General features: G+C 39.4%; 1 protein-coding gene across 2 annotated transcripts in view; it reads left to right on the top strand.

Annotated features, from left to right (window-relative positions):
* LIN52 (lin-52 DREAM MuvB core complex component) overlaps positions 1-5,128 on the top strand; it is a 95,767-nt gene extending 90,639 nt beyond the window's left edge. Inside the window, exons 6-7 of one of the 2 annotated variants that reach the window (XR_002097666.1) lie at positions 1,354-1,438; positions 2,612-5,128. Coding sequence is in view for 1 of the 2 variants with exons in the window: in XM_019518838.1 (XP_019374383.1) it covers positions 2,612-2,667 (56 nt within the window). In the remaining variant the exon portion in view is untranslated. The remainder of the gene's footprint in view (positions 1-1,353; positions 1,439-2,611) is intronic. The other variant, XM_019518838.1, reaches the window with a different exon arrangement.
* Positions 5,129-11,351: the final 6,223 nt, after the last annotated feature.

Here is an 11,351-nt window from a genome sequence, read left to right as displayed (position 1 = left end):
GTGTGTGTGTGTGTGTGTGTGTGTGTGTGTGTGTGGAAGAGGAATACAGAATAGCAGAAGGCTGTCTCCTGCTCCTAATGGGATTTTGTAGCAGCATGTGCGAGTTTGTTTCAGAAGTCAGAAATGAACAGATGTTGGTATAAATTACCTCTGTGTCTGATGTCTTGCAAATTAAAAGCGCGGTTGGCATCACTAAACAATTTCACCAGGTTTGGAGGGGGGGAGAGCGGGTGGTGATTATTGTAGCAGGTCGGTAAGAATCTTTAAGCTGCAGCAGAACAGGATAGCAAGGATAAAGGAATGAAGAATAAAATGAGAGGTCTGTGAATTAATCAGAAATGTTAACATCTCCGATGACAAGTGAACAGGAGGGCACGTGCTCTGGAGCAACCCCCAACCTACAGTAATTCCAGTCAGAGCACAGAAGGAGTCTATGCTCAGTGCCTGATTTATAGGGTGCAGCCCTCTTTGGGGGAACGGAATTGTCATACATTCGTATATCTCCTATATGGGACTGGCACTCAGGAAAACTTTCCACTCTGTCAGCTGATAATGGTTTAGTTTGACTTTGTCCTTTCTCCGCAATGGTATTTTATGACCCTGTTTTGTGGGCTGGTTTGAGGTAGGGGCGTCAGGGAGTTGGTTGTACTGCAGAATGTGTTTCAGACTGAACTCGCATTTTTGTTAATCATGTTCTTGGCTTATTTATGCATAATAATTTAATTCCTGGGAAAATAACAAACACCCCCTGCCCTTCCACAGCATCTTCCATCCAAGAGTCTCAAAGCACTTTATCAGTATTATATTAACAATTTAAGCTTCATAAACACCCTGAGAAATGGACATATATTATGCCTATGTTGCAGACGGGGAAATTGAGGTTCAAAATGAGTAAGCAATTTACTTGAGCAGCTTGCATTGTGAATCAGGAACATGTCTGGAAATGAACCCTAGGTAATCTGAATCCCAATTCGGTTCTTTAGACACAAGATTGTTTTTTCTTACAAAGAAATCCCTGTGTATTTTGCAATCCCTTCAGGCATGGAATTTGCTCTGGAATTTACCTTTTACTTTGGGATTGTGCTCCTGAATCTTTGTTAAAAATCTAAAAGTTTGTAGTCCTCACAGTAGAAAACATGAACCAAATATAACAACTGTGGTAATGTCTGTCTGAGTCAAAAGACAGCTGGAAACAAGAGGCCTGACGACTGTGATACACCCCATCCATTTCAATGGGATGTTGACTCTGTAACCCTACTATTGTGAATTTATCAGTCAGCATTAAGTAGTTCGCTGCTGATCATTTTAGCAGAAGCATCTTGCTTCTTTCTGGATCTTTCAATTTTATTTCAGGCAAAGAAGTCAAGATTGGATCATTTTAGGAAATTGGGAATGATATAGGAAGTCTCATTTTTGGGCACAGTTTCTAATGATCCAGGTCAGTAGTGACCCAATGTCTTTACCAAATGATGAGTGTTTGTCAGAATCTGACTTATTTCACATTAACTGGACAAGTGGTAGTGTCACAGAAAATACCATCATGCCAGATATTAGTATGGTCACTTGTTTTTCCTTTCTGAAGAGTGGTTTAGAATAGAATGGATTCTATAGAGATTGAGCCCTCATGTCATCCTGAAGCACAAAGCTCATTGAAACCTTTGTTTAAAAGAAATGAAATTGAGAAGAAAGTATATAAAGAGCACATCTCTCCAGGTCTGTTTCCCTAATGCTGCAGATTTGAAATATTTTTATCCTTGTTTTGGGACAAAGATAGTATTAGGGTTGCTGTGCCAAAGCCTGGGCTCACAAGTCAGAAATGTTTCAGGTAGGAAAGTGGCTGCATAAACCCTTTTTTAATACAGCAGCTAGAGATTGATGGTGCCAAGAGTGAGAGAGAGATGCATAAACCTTGCCTCACTGTATTAAACATCGAAGGACTGACAATGCAGAGAGGGAGAAGACCAAAGCTCTATAAACTCTACTTTATTACACCATCCATAGATGAACTACATTGAGGGAATATAAACTCCATTATATTACAGCATCCAGGGACTAGCAGTGCCAAAGAAGAGAGAAAATGCTGTCTAATTTCTGTTAAAGATCATAGCATGTTAGGGACCAATAATCCTGAAATAGAGAGAGGTAGAGTTTAGTAATTTCTGATGGATTATAAAATCCTGGAACAATTGCACTGAGACAGAGTGATAGAGCTGTGGATTACACCATTCAGTGATTGATAGTGCTAAGATGAAGAGGGAGATTTTACATGAGCTTGAGGCTATCTACAGTAAAAATAGAAAGTGTTGATTGTATGTAATGAGACTGCTCATAAAGATTGTTGCTGAGCTTTGAAATGTCTACCCAATGCCCACATTTTCCAGACTGTCCAGAATTCAAGCTGTGGTGTAGATTTATTTTTTTGTTTAAAAAAAAAAGAAATCCTTGGGTTATCTGTTAGCACAGGTGTACAGCTCTAAATGAATCATACCTTCTGGTCAAATACCACAAATTACCTCATTTTAATTGTTTGTTTTCATAGAATCATAGAAAAATTAGGGTTGGAAGGGACCTCAGGAAGTCATCTATTAATTTCTTTTTCCTTGCATTTCAGCTAGAGAAATGACTCGAGGGAAATTCCTAAACATCTTGGAGAAACCGAAGAAGTAGCTTCTGCTTCTGAAACTTGGGCAGAAATTACACCTGAATGGATTGTCTTGCCTGTCACTTGCAGACCAAGTGAAACACCACAACTTCCCAAAGGGAAAGACAAAGCTTTTTGCTCTAGATCAACAGAAGTGAACCTCTCTATAGTTTCCTTAGCTCATCTCCTTACTGATGAGAAGCATTCCAGATGCTGTTCACAAGGATTGCCAGGGATTCCATCAATATTGCAACTTCATCAACCAACCTTTACATGCCTGTCAGGAAAGCTTGGCCTTTTGCCCAGGCTGTGGCAAACTTGTACAACAGTTTTTCTACAGATCATTTAACATGAATATCCCCAATGTCTTCATTCGGTTACTGGGTGTATGTGATGCCAGCCAGAATATATCATGAAGCATGGGCCCTTTTATATGCCTCTCTTGCCTTAAGAACATGGATTTCATATGTGCCATTTCCATGCTGAAAGATGCATGCAGAGTTCTGGACAAAGACGGTTCTGGCCTTGGTTAAACTGAGTCTGCAGGATTGTATTCTGCTTAGAAGGAAGGTGGAACATGGTCTGTTTAGTTTACCATGGTCTAGTTAGATTACCATTATTTATTCCCATCGGAGAAGGATGTGCTGCAGTCACATAACATCATTTAGTCCTATCTGCACTCCTGTATTTCATTCTATAAATGTATCAAGTACTGTTTTTACAGAGAGCTTCACCATAGTGCTAAACATTTGTATATTTTCTTGTTAAGTGTGGGCTGATGAACCATGGGGAGTAAATAAGGGAAGATGTTTGTTATTGTATCATGAAATTCACTATCTCTGTGGGAGCTTTTTCCAGGATGCAGACAGCTCTCCATCACTCTCAGCAAACCAGCTCAGGGAGAGTCCAACTGAGGTACTGAAGAAAGTCTCTTAAGTTTGAAGGGCAATAATGTTTTCAGTAACAGCAAGCTCCATGGTCTAGTTAACAGCTATGGCAGGGAAACTTCAGAGACAGCATCTGCATGCTTACAGTTTTAAAGATGAAATTTTGTTCTTCCACATTATTAGAAGACCTCAGCCTCAAAATTTGCTTTGCCAGCAAACATACGATGTCATAGTAAAAGGAGAATCTTATGCTCTCTGGTGTCCTTCAGGGCCATGTTCACTTAGTATTTGCATACTTCCTGGTGCCTTTCCTCCTTCAGCAGGCTGCTGTGTAATCGTCCTGGGTAATTTTTTTTAGACTTTTTTTCCCTCTGTGAAGACAAGTAACTCTCATTTCATTTTGTTCCCATTTTCTTGGTAAAACTGCATCTCTAGCATTAATAAGGTCATCATTCTCTCTAAACTAAAATTTAGTATTGGGCAATGGCAGTTTTCTCTGCCCGGCCCCCCCTTCAAATTATTTCATGCCTGTTTTCACCCTTTACATTTAGTCATTTCTGCAGAGACCTGGTAGGTGTGACTTGAATCAGGGCTATACTTGTTATAACATCATTGACAGTCTGTCCTTGGTGCATTTTGCCACTCTGTTCTGGGGGAGAGTTGCTGTTTTTAAGACCAGGGTTCTTCAGAAAGGAGTTGCATCTCTGCTCAAGTGCAACCTTCACTGAATGGTTACTGAAATGTTTATAGCCTTTCCATCTTTGGGTCTATGAACTACACTGTTGTATTAACTAGTGCTAAGCTGGGTTTGGACAGCTCCTTTCTCCTAAGCTAAAGCAGTGTTAAGACAGTCCTGAAAAGACATATTCAATTGCTTAACTTTAAGCATGTTAGTAGTACAGCAGAACTCCCTGGATCTATTTGCATGCTTATGATTTTGTGGGATTGGGGCTTAACAGAGCTACACGATCTCTTGAGAGGATGGGGAATGCAAAAGTAGAAAATGCCTGGAAGCTGAGAGTAGGGAATCGAGACAGGGAAGGAACCTTCTTACTTGCTGATCAGAATTAATAGAGATGTAGCTTTTAAAGTATTAATTTAAATTATACTTTTTGTGGATATTATTAACATTCATGTATTTAGTTTGCATGTATTTTGTATGTAAGTTTTGCATGGCCCATAAAGTAACCAGTATTTTAATCCATTGTTGTATGTTTTGGAGGTCAGTCACACTAACACAGTAAGAAATTGAGAAGCATAGGGGAAGACATGAGAAATCTGCCACAAAATCTGTGTACATTTTATGATCTGTCTGGTGAAGAATTTTATACTCATAAGTAGTTTTTACAGTCCTGGGGAAAAAAATGCTTTTCTCCTACCATCCTCCTATGCAGCAGTATGTATTTTCTAGTGGCGAGGTGGTAAGTAATATATGCTGTAAAATTGGAATATTTATTGGCTTTGTATTTGTCGTCTGTAGAAATGAGTAAGGGACGTATTTTTATAGGAAATATTTACATGTATTTTTGTTTGTTAGCCAAAAGATTATAATCTGTCTATTAGTGCTTTGTGGTTTCATAATAAAGAAGTGCAAAATGTATGGAATGGTTTTTGGTTTTCTGAAATACCCCTCTGACATGAAAGCTATGACCTGGCTACTAAGGTAATACACCTTAGCTATAGGTTCTCCTCCACTATTATCATTACGAGAGAGCCATTTTATGCGTTCTAGTTGGGGCCCAGTGGGAGTTCTCTTCCTGTCGGTAGATACTCTGGCAAAAGACAAAAACAGCTTTTAAACACCCTACCAGAATTTCATTTCTTTCTGCTCTGGTGTTTTTCTGAGTCTTGGAACAAGGAACAATTAAAGCAGTAGTAAAAAGTTTGCATTTTTGAAGTGATTATACTGACAAAAACATCAAAAAACAATGTGAAAAAATAAAAGGTCTAATCTGCAAAATGATGGGAGTGAGAGAAGTAGATCAAAACTTTGCATATGTTACATTAGTTAACATCAGATGATCCTTGTTGTGTAAAGCAGTCATTTTTCATTATATTTAAATGTTATTCTAAGATCCCTAGAAATAAAGTATTGTTGTATATGTTTATTGTGCCTTTCAAATGTTACTTTTTGCACATCTGATTGCATGAGCATGCTATGCCTAGCAGCATCTTCTGTTTTCAACACTGAAATGTCAAAGGGAAGGAGAATCCATAGACTTGTGTAGAGGTGCACCAATACATTGGTCCCGTATCAGATTGGCACTGATATAAGGAAAATTGACAGCATAGGCAATCAGCTTTTTTTTGATTTACGTGGCCAATAAATGTGCCATGCATGTGTGCAACCAGTGCACAGCACACTAGTAGCAAGGCACGCAGCCAGGCAGCGTGGAGAGCAGCCAGGTCCGGCTGATAAGTCTGTTGTGGTACAAGGGGTGGGGAGAGGGAAAAAGAGGGGAGGGAGGGGGTGGGAGTGGGGCAAGCACTGCCTGCTGGGGGACAGAGCTGCAAGCAGCATATCTGGGGGATGTGGGGAGCAGGTGGCAGTGCTGGGGTTGGGAGGGCTATGGCAAACTTTGGGATGAATGCAGCCTGGCCCAGCCCCCCTGCCAGGAAGAGCTCAGCACAGCCCTGGACCCAGCTCACAGCAGCAACCAGCTTTTGCCCCACACACAGATCTGGGGGTGCATGCCCCCCATGCCCTCCTGGGGTGTGTGGAGCCCCTCACAGTTCCATCCCGTACCTTGCCCTGTCCCAGCTGGGCAGCCCCTGCCCAGGCCCCACTCGCTTCCTTACCACAGCTGCCTCAATCGGCCACAACAGACTTACCAGCCAGACACTGCCAGGTTAGATATTGGCAATCAGATTGGTATTGGTTAATATGGCTCGTTAAAAAGTGGCCATTGCTATTGGCCCAAAAAATCTCTATCAGTGCACCCCTAGACTTGTGTGAATTAACTGAAAGAATAGAAAGGCCTTGATAACAGATTCCACCTCATATCGCTCAGTATATTTTCTGTATTCCTATCTTGTTCATGAGCATCAAGGACTGAATATATATTTCTTACTAGATTAAGGTGCAAATTGGGAGAGGAGGGGGTTTTTGGGAGCAGAGTTAATGTTTTGAAAAACAGTCTTTTTTTTCAGACCAGGAGTATAATTTTAATGTAGGTGTCTTCTGAAAGAAAGAGGTCTGTAGCTGTCATCTGCTGGACTGAATTGCAAATATATTCCTGTTATTTACTTCATCCCTCTGAAGGAATGTTAGTTTAATCAGCATGCTGAGCCCAAAAAGGTTTCACTCACTGGATCTTCATCTGTCTGAAAAGGGCAACATGATAACAAAATATTCAGCGGACACCCTCAGCAAGAGGTCCAGTGCCCCATTCTGTGGTCTTAACTCTTCTACAGATGAAACTCTTCAAAGACTGCCACAAAAGAAGAATAGAAGCTACTTTTAGTTTTGATCTAAAAGTAAGGGGTGTTCTGCTCAGCGAAGAATGATTTTATTACACATAGGAAAAGCTCCCTATGAGCTTCCATAAAATTCATGTATCATTGTCTTTCAAAATCTTCTTTAAAATTGTCCTTTCCCATGATGACTACAAGGAATTCAGGTAAATTATTTGAAAGTTATTCCTATTATTCTGACCAGCATTGTCTAGCTGTTTCTTGAGCTTCTTGTATCGTCCCCTTGTATATTGCCTTATACATCAATTGAAGTTCTTTGGGGCAGGGGATTTTCTATTGTTCTGTTTGTACAGCCCCTAGGACAATTAAGTATTCATTTCTTCCAAATTATGAAAGAGCATTGGATTCAGGCACTCTGGTCCTTCATGGTGTGTATCACATAGCTCATAAATTAGTGCTAACATTTCTTAGTTGAATTAATCAGTCTCAATCTCAGACTGTTTTCTTACCACTGTAGCTGATTATGCTGCCATAGATTCTTGACTTGCTTGACCAGTTGAGACTGTATGTTAGTTAATTGCTCCCTGGGAGGTTCAAGACATCATCTTCCTGAAAAGTGAGGAAAGTACACAAAATGTGGATGTTGGACTGGATTTGATTCTTGCTTGTATCTTTCAAATTTTATTGTAGCCTGTGATGTTTTCTGGAAGATCAAATTTAGATTCATTGTAGTATTTCAGATAGTTTGGACTATTCTTGATTTCCGTTAAAAAAAAACAATTGGCCGATATCTTTTGTGCGTGCCACCCATCCAGGTAAAAAAAGAATCAAAAAACCTGTTTCTATTCATCCTGCAGGAAAAAGATTTTAAGGCCTTGATCTATTGCTTTACGTACATTCAAGTAACACCAAATTTTAGGATTTGAATTTCATATTTTCCAAGCTAATGAAATCGCTGTTGAGATTCTAGGAGAATGCTCTTCATGCTGTTAATTTCTGAAGATTTTATTAGTACGAATATGAATAAATAGGTTGAGGTCCAAAGTTTCATGATATAACCTCCTTATATAATGTTTTACAAGGAGCTCTGTTGTCACATGAGTTCTCAATTAGACTGATTTTAAGTGAACTCTTTTAACTAATTTCTGTATTCCCTGTGCCCTAAACCTATTGGATAATGCTAATTTCTAAGATGTACAAGGAATGCATGCCCTTAGTTATCATGTGGAAACGGAGTCTTTCCTTACTGTCATATTAGCCTATTTGAAGTATATTGGTAAGAACATAGTATAAATCAATTTGTACCTAGCAATTGTCTCACTGGATTAAATTATAAATAAGTACTTATTATGACCTTGCAGGTTTTTCATAACTTGAAGGTCTTGGATCACATTCTGATAAGTTTAAAACCAGTCTTTATAATATGTTTTAAGAAACATCTGCACATAGATACTAATGTGATGGAAGCCATAAGTGAAAATTGCTTCCATTACCAAGATATGCAAGGCTGATTATGTGGAACTCAGTTTACGAATGAATCCAGCATTGCTATCCTGATCTGGCTTCCAAATCCAATGATCTTCCAAAATCTTTAACACTCTGTAGACTCTCTTACTCAGATGCTTGTTAAAGCCATGTAGTCTCTTGTGTCGGGATCTACAGCAACAATATTAGAAGGAAAAAGAAAGTTACTTATCAGTAACTAGATTTTTGGTTATGATTCACACTGAACTACTTGTGCCTCCACTTATCTCACACCTTTAAGGATTCTGAAAAAAAAATGAAGGATTTGAGGAATGGTTAGTCTCACTGCCTTTTATGCACCTGTGAACCAAATATTCAGTGACCTAAGGGGCCTGTCACGTGGTTCCCATGCCCATTACTTCCTAGAGAGTTCTGACTGTGTGATGTACGAAGAGGTGTGTATTCCAAAAATGATTATCTATGTGGTAGCTAATGGAGAAGAGTTACTTCTTTCTTCTGTTGGTAGAGAACTAGTGTAATTTCTAGGTGATTCTTCTGAGTTTGGGGTGAGGATTATAAAGTGATGGGAAGAAAATTTCCAGAGCAAAATCAGCTTCTGGCACCTATGTTTAGCTCTTCTGTGTACAGCATGGAAGAACTGTTAAACTGTGGTCTATTGAGTGGTATTTGTGAGGCTCCAGTCCTGGGCACTGATGCCAGACTTCCCATCCATTCAGTGCTTCTGGCTGTTTCTGTTCTGGCTCTATCCAGCAACATAGCAAGAGTCCCCTTTTCATCAATTCTGACTGAGCATTACTTCTTTGGTGGTTGAATCTTCCTTTTCATTTGTTTTAGGTATCAGTTGGCATTCTTTCTCTGCGTGTTGTACCATAATTGTTCATTCTTCTACTATCCAGAAAAAGGTTCTTGCCCCTCCTGTGATAAACTAGAGGAGTGTTTGTTTTTGCTACATCACAGAGTAAAGAATTTACCTAACCATAATCACCTTGGTTTAAATCTTGGTATTTGAAGTAGACCAGGAGAGATTTTGTTTTATTACAGTGAAACTGGCTGAAGCAATAGGACCTTTTCACCCAGGTTTAACTTGTTCAGACTTACAAAATTCCTCCTTTGTATAGTATCTTTCCTATCTGCAAGCATACATCGTTGACATCACAGTTGAAATAAGAACATGTTTATAAACACAAGGGTTTAGTTCACCACTTACAAGCAGTTACTGAGGAAGTGGGCTTTCCTTGGCTTTTCTAAAAATGTGCTTCTATTCCCTAAAGAATGAGTTACAAATATTTGTTTTCAATATCCACTTATCAATACCACGGCCTTACAAAACAAAAGCAGCTTTGTGGAGCCGCACACCTTCACAGTAAGAGCTCACTATACTATGATAGAAATTCTGGAGTGAGCAGCTGAAACAATTTTATCCTTAAAACATACAGCATTTAAATGATAAGAAACTGGATCTGATTCTGCAAACCCATAATTGATGACCCAAATTTCAGTAACACTCAGAGGTTGTGAGGAAGACCTTGAGTAACCTGTCATTTCTTAAAAACATGGTGTCAAACCTTCTGTCCCAGCTACCATTTTACGGTTTCAAGCCTATCTCAACAATGAGTAGAGTGATAGATGAGCAGTAATATTCTGGTCCTATTAACTGAAGGGTAAATCTCCCACTGACTTAAAAATGACCAGAGTTTACCCCTAGCTCTGTAAAAAAAAAAATAAAAGCCCAGATGAGCCTTGATATTTTGAAAGCCCAAGTAGAAGGCCAGGCATATGATTCAGGCCTTTTTGAATCCTAAAACCCTTGGCTTGGGGAAGAAAGCCACTGTAGAGAACTAAGATGTTATGAGCCCTTGGTCCTAACATACACATGCATCAGGGCTTTTTGTTCTCTTAAAAGCAAGACAAATGCAAAAAGCTAAGCTGAGGCAGAGTTGTGGAAAATTATTTAAGTGTAGATCAGGTTATTTGAAAGCTTGGGTTCCCATAGTAATATGAACCAGTGACCATCTTTCCACAAATGTTAAGAAAGACTTTTAAAAGCATAACCTAAAATGCTACATACAGGAAGCTGATGTGCCCAAGTTAACCTCTGAGTCACTGGAATTCTCAGCATGGGGCAAGCTCTTCACATTTAAACTTAATTATCCACTGAAACTACTGATTTTTAGACTTGACTTTCTTCGGTGTGCAGAATGACTGACTCTGAAAGGGGAGTTTTCTTGTCGGGCTTGTGATGTTGACCTCTGACCTGGATGCTGACTCCTGCAACACAGATCACTGGCCAGCAAAGCTGAAATGCTCTCTGCTTCTCCCTGTTTGTAGACATTGTGGTGGAAGGAAAGGAGATGTGTCTGAAGCATCCTGTTAATTACTGGTCAAGACTATGGCCAAGTGGGCAATAAGAATGGTGTCTTTTCTTGCAGTAACAAGATCTCTGACACCTGAAGGGAGAAAGTATTTGACTGCAGAACACTTGGCAAGATCATTTAATAGCAGGAGCAACAGCATTCATAGACATGTATTAATATGGCATTATCAACTCTTAAGCTTTAGGACATTTGGGACTCGAGAAGGATTTTTCCATCCCATCCAAACTCTTGTGTTCATGGCACTAACCTATTGTCTAGATCTATCATGGCAGGACTTGTGCCTTCTTTTGAAGCAACTATTATTTACTGCTTCTAGGAGACTTCTGCTCCTATTTATATTGCAGGGGAGCCCAACCTTTTCTGGGTAATGTAGAGTCACTTAGGAAAAGACAATTTTTGTCATAATGCACCTACAGTATAGACATCATGGGGAGAAGTGAAGAACTATATCCAGCTGCCTCTGTAATGAGTCATCACTAATTTTATTGGTTTATTTTTAAATAAAAATGATCCTCATTTGCCATTTTAGCTAATCATCTGCTCCTATCC

The sequence above is a fragment of the Gavialis gangeticus genome, unplaced genomic scaffold (assembly GCF_001723915.1).
Source record: "Gavialis gangeticus isolate Ggan-Ray unplaced genomic scaffold, GavGan_comp1, whole genome shotgun sequence".
In the NCBI taxonomy this organism is placed as follows: Eukaryota; Metazoa; Chordata; order Crocodylia; family Gavialidae; genus Gavialis; species Gavialis gangeticus.
The sequence above is the reverse complement of the archived record's forward strand: the minus strand, read 5'-3'. Positions and strand labels throughout refer to the sequence as shown.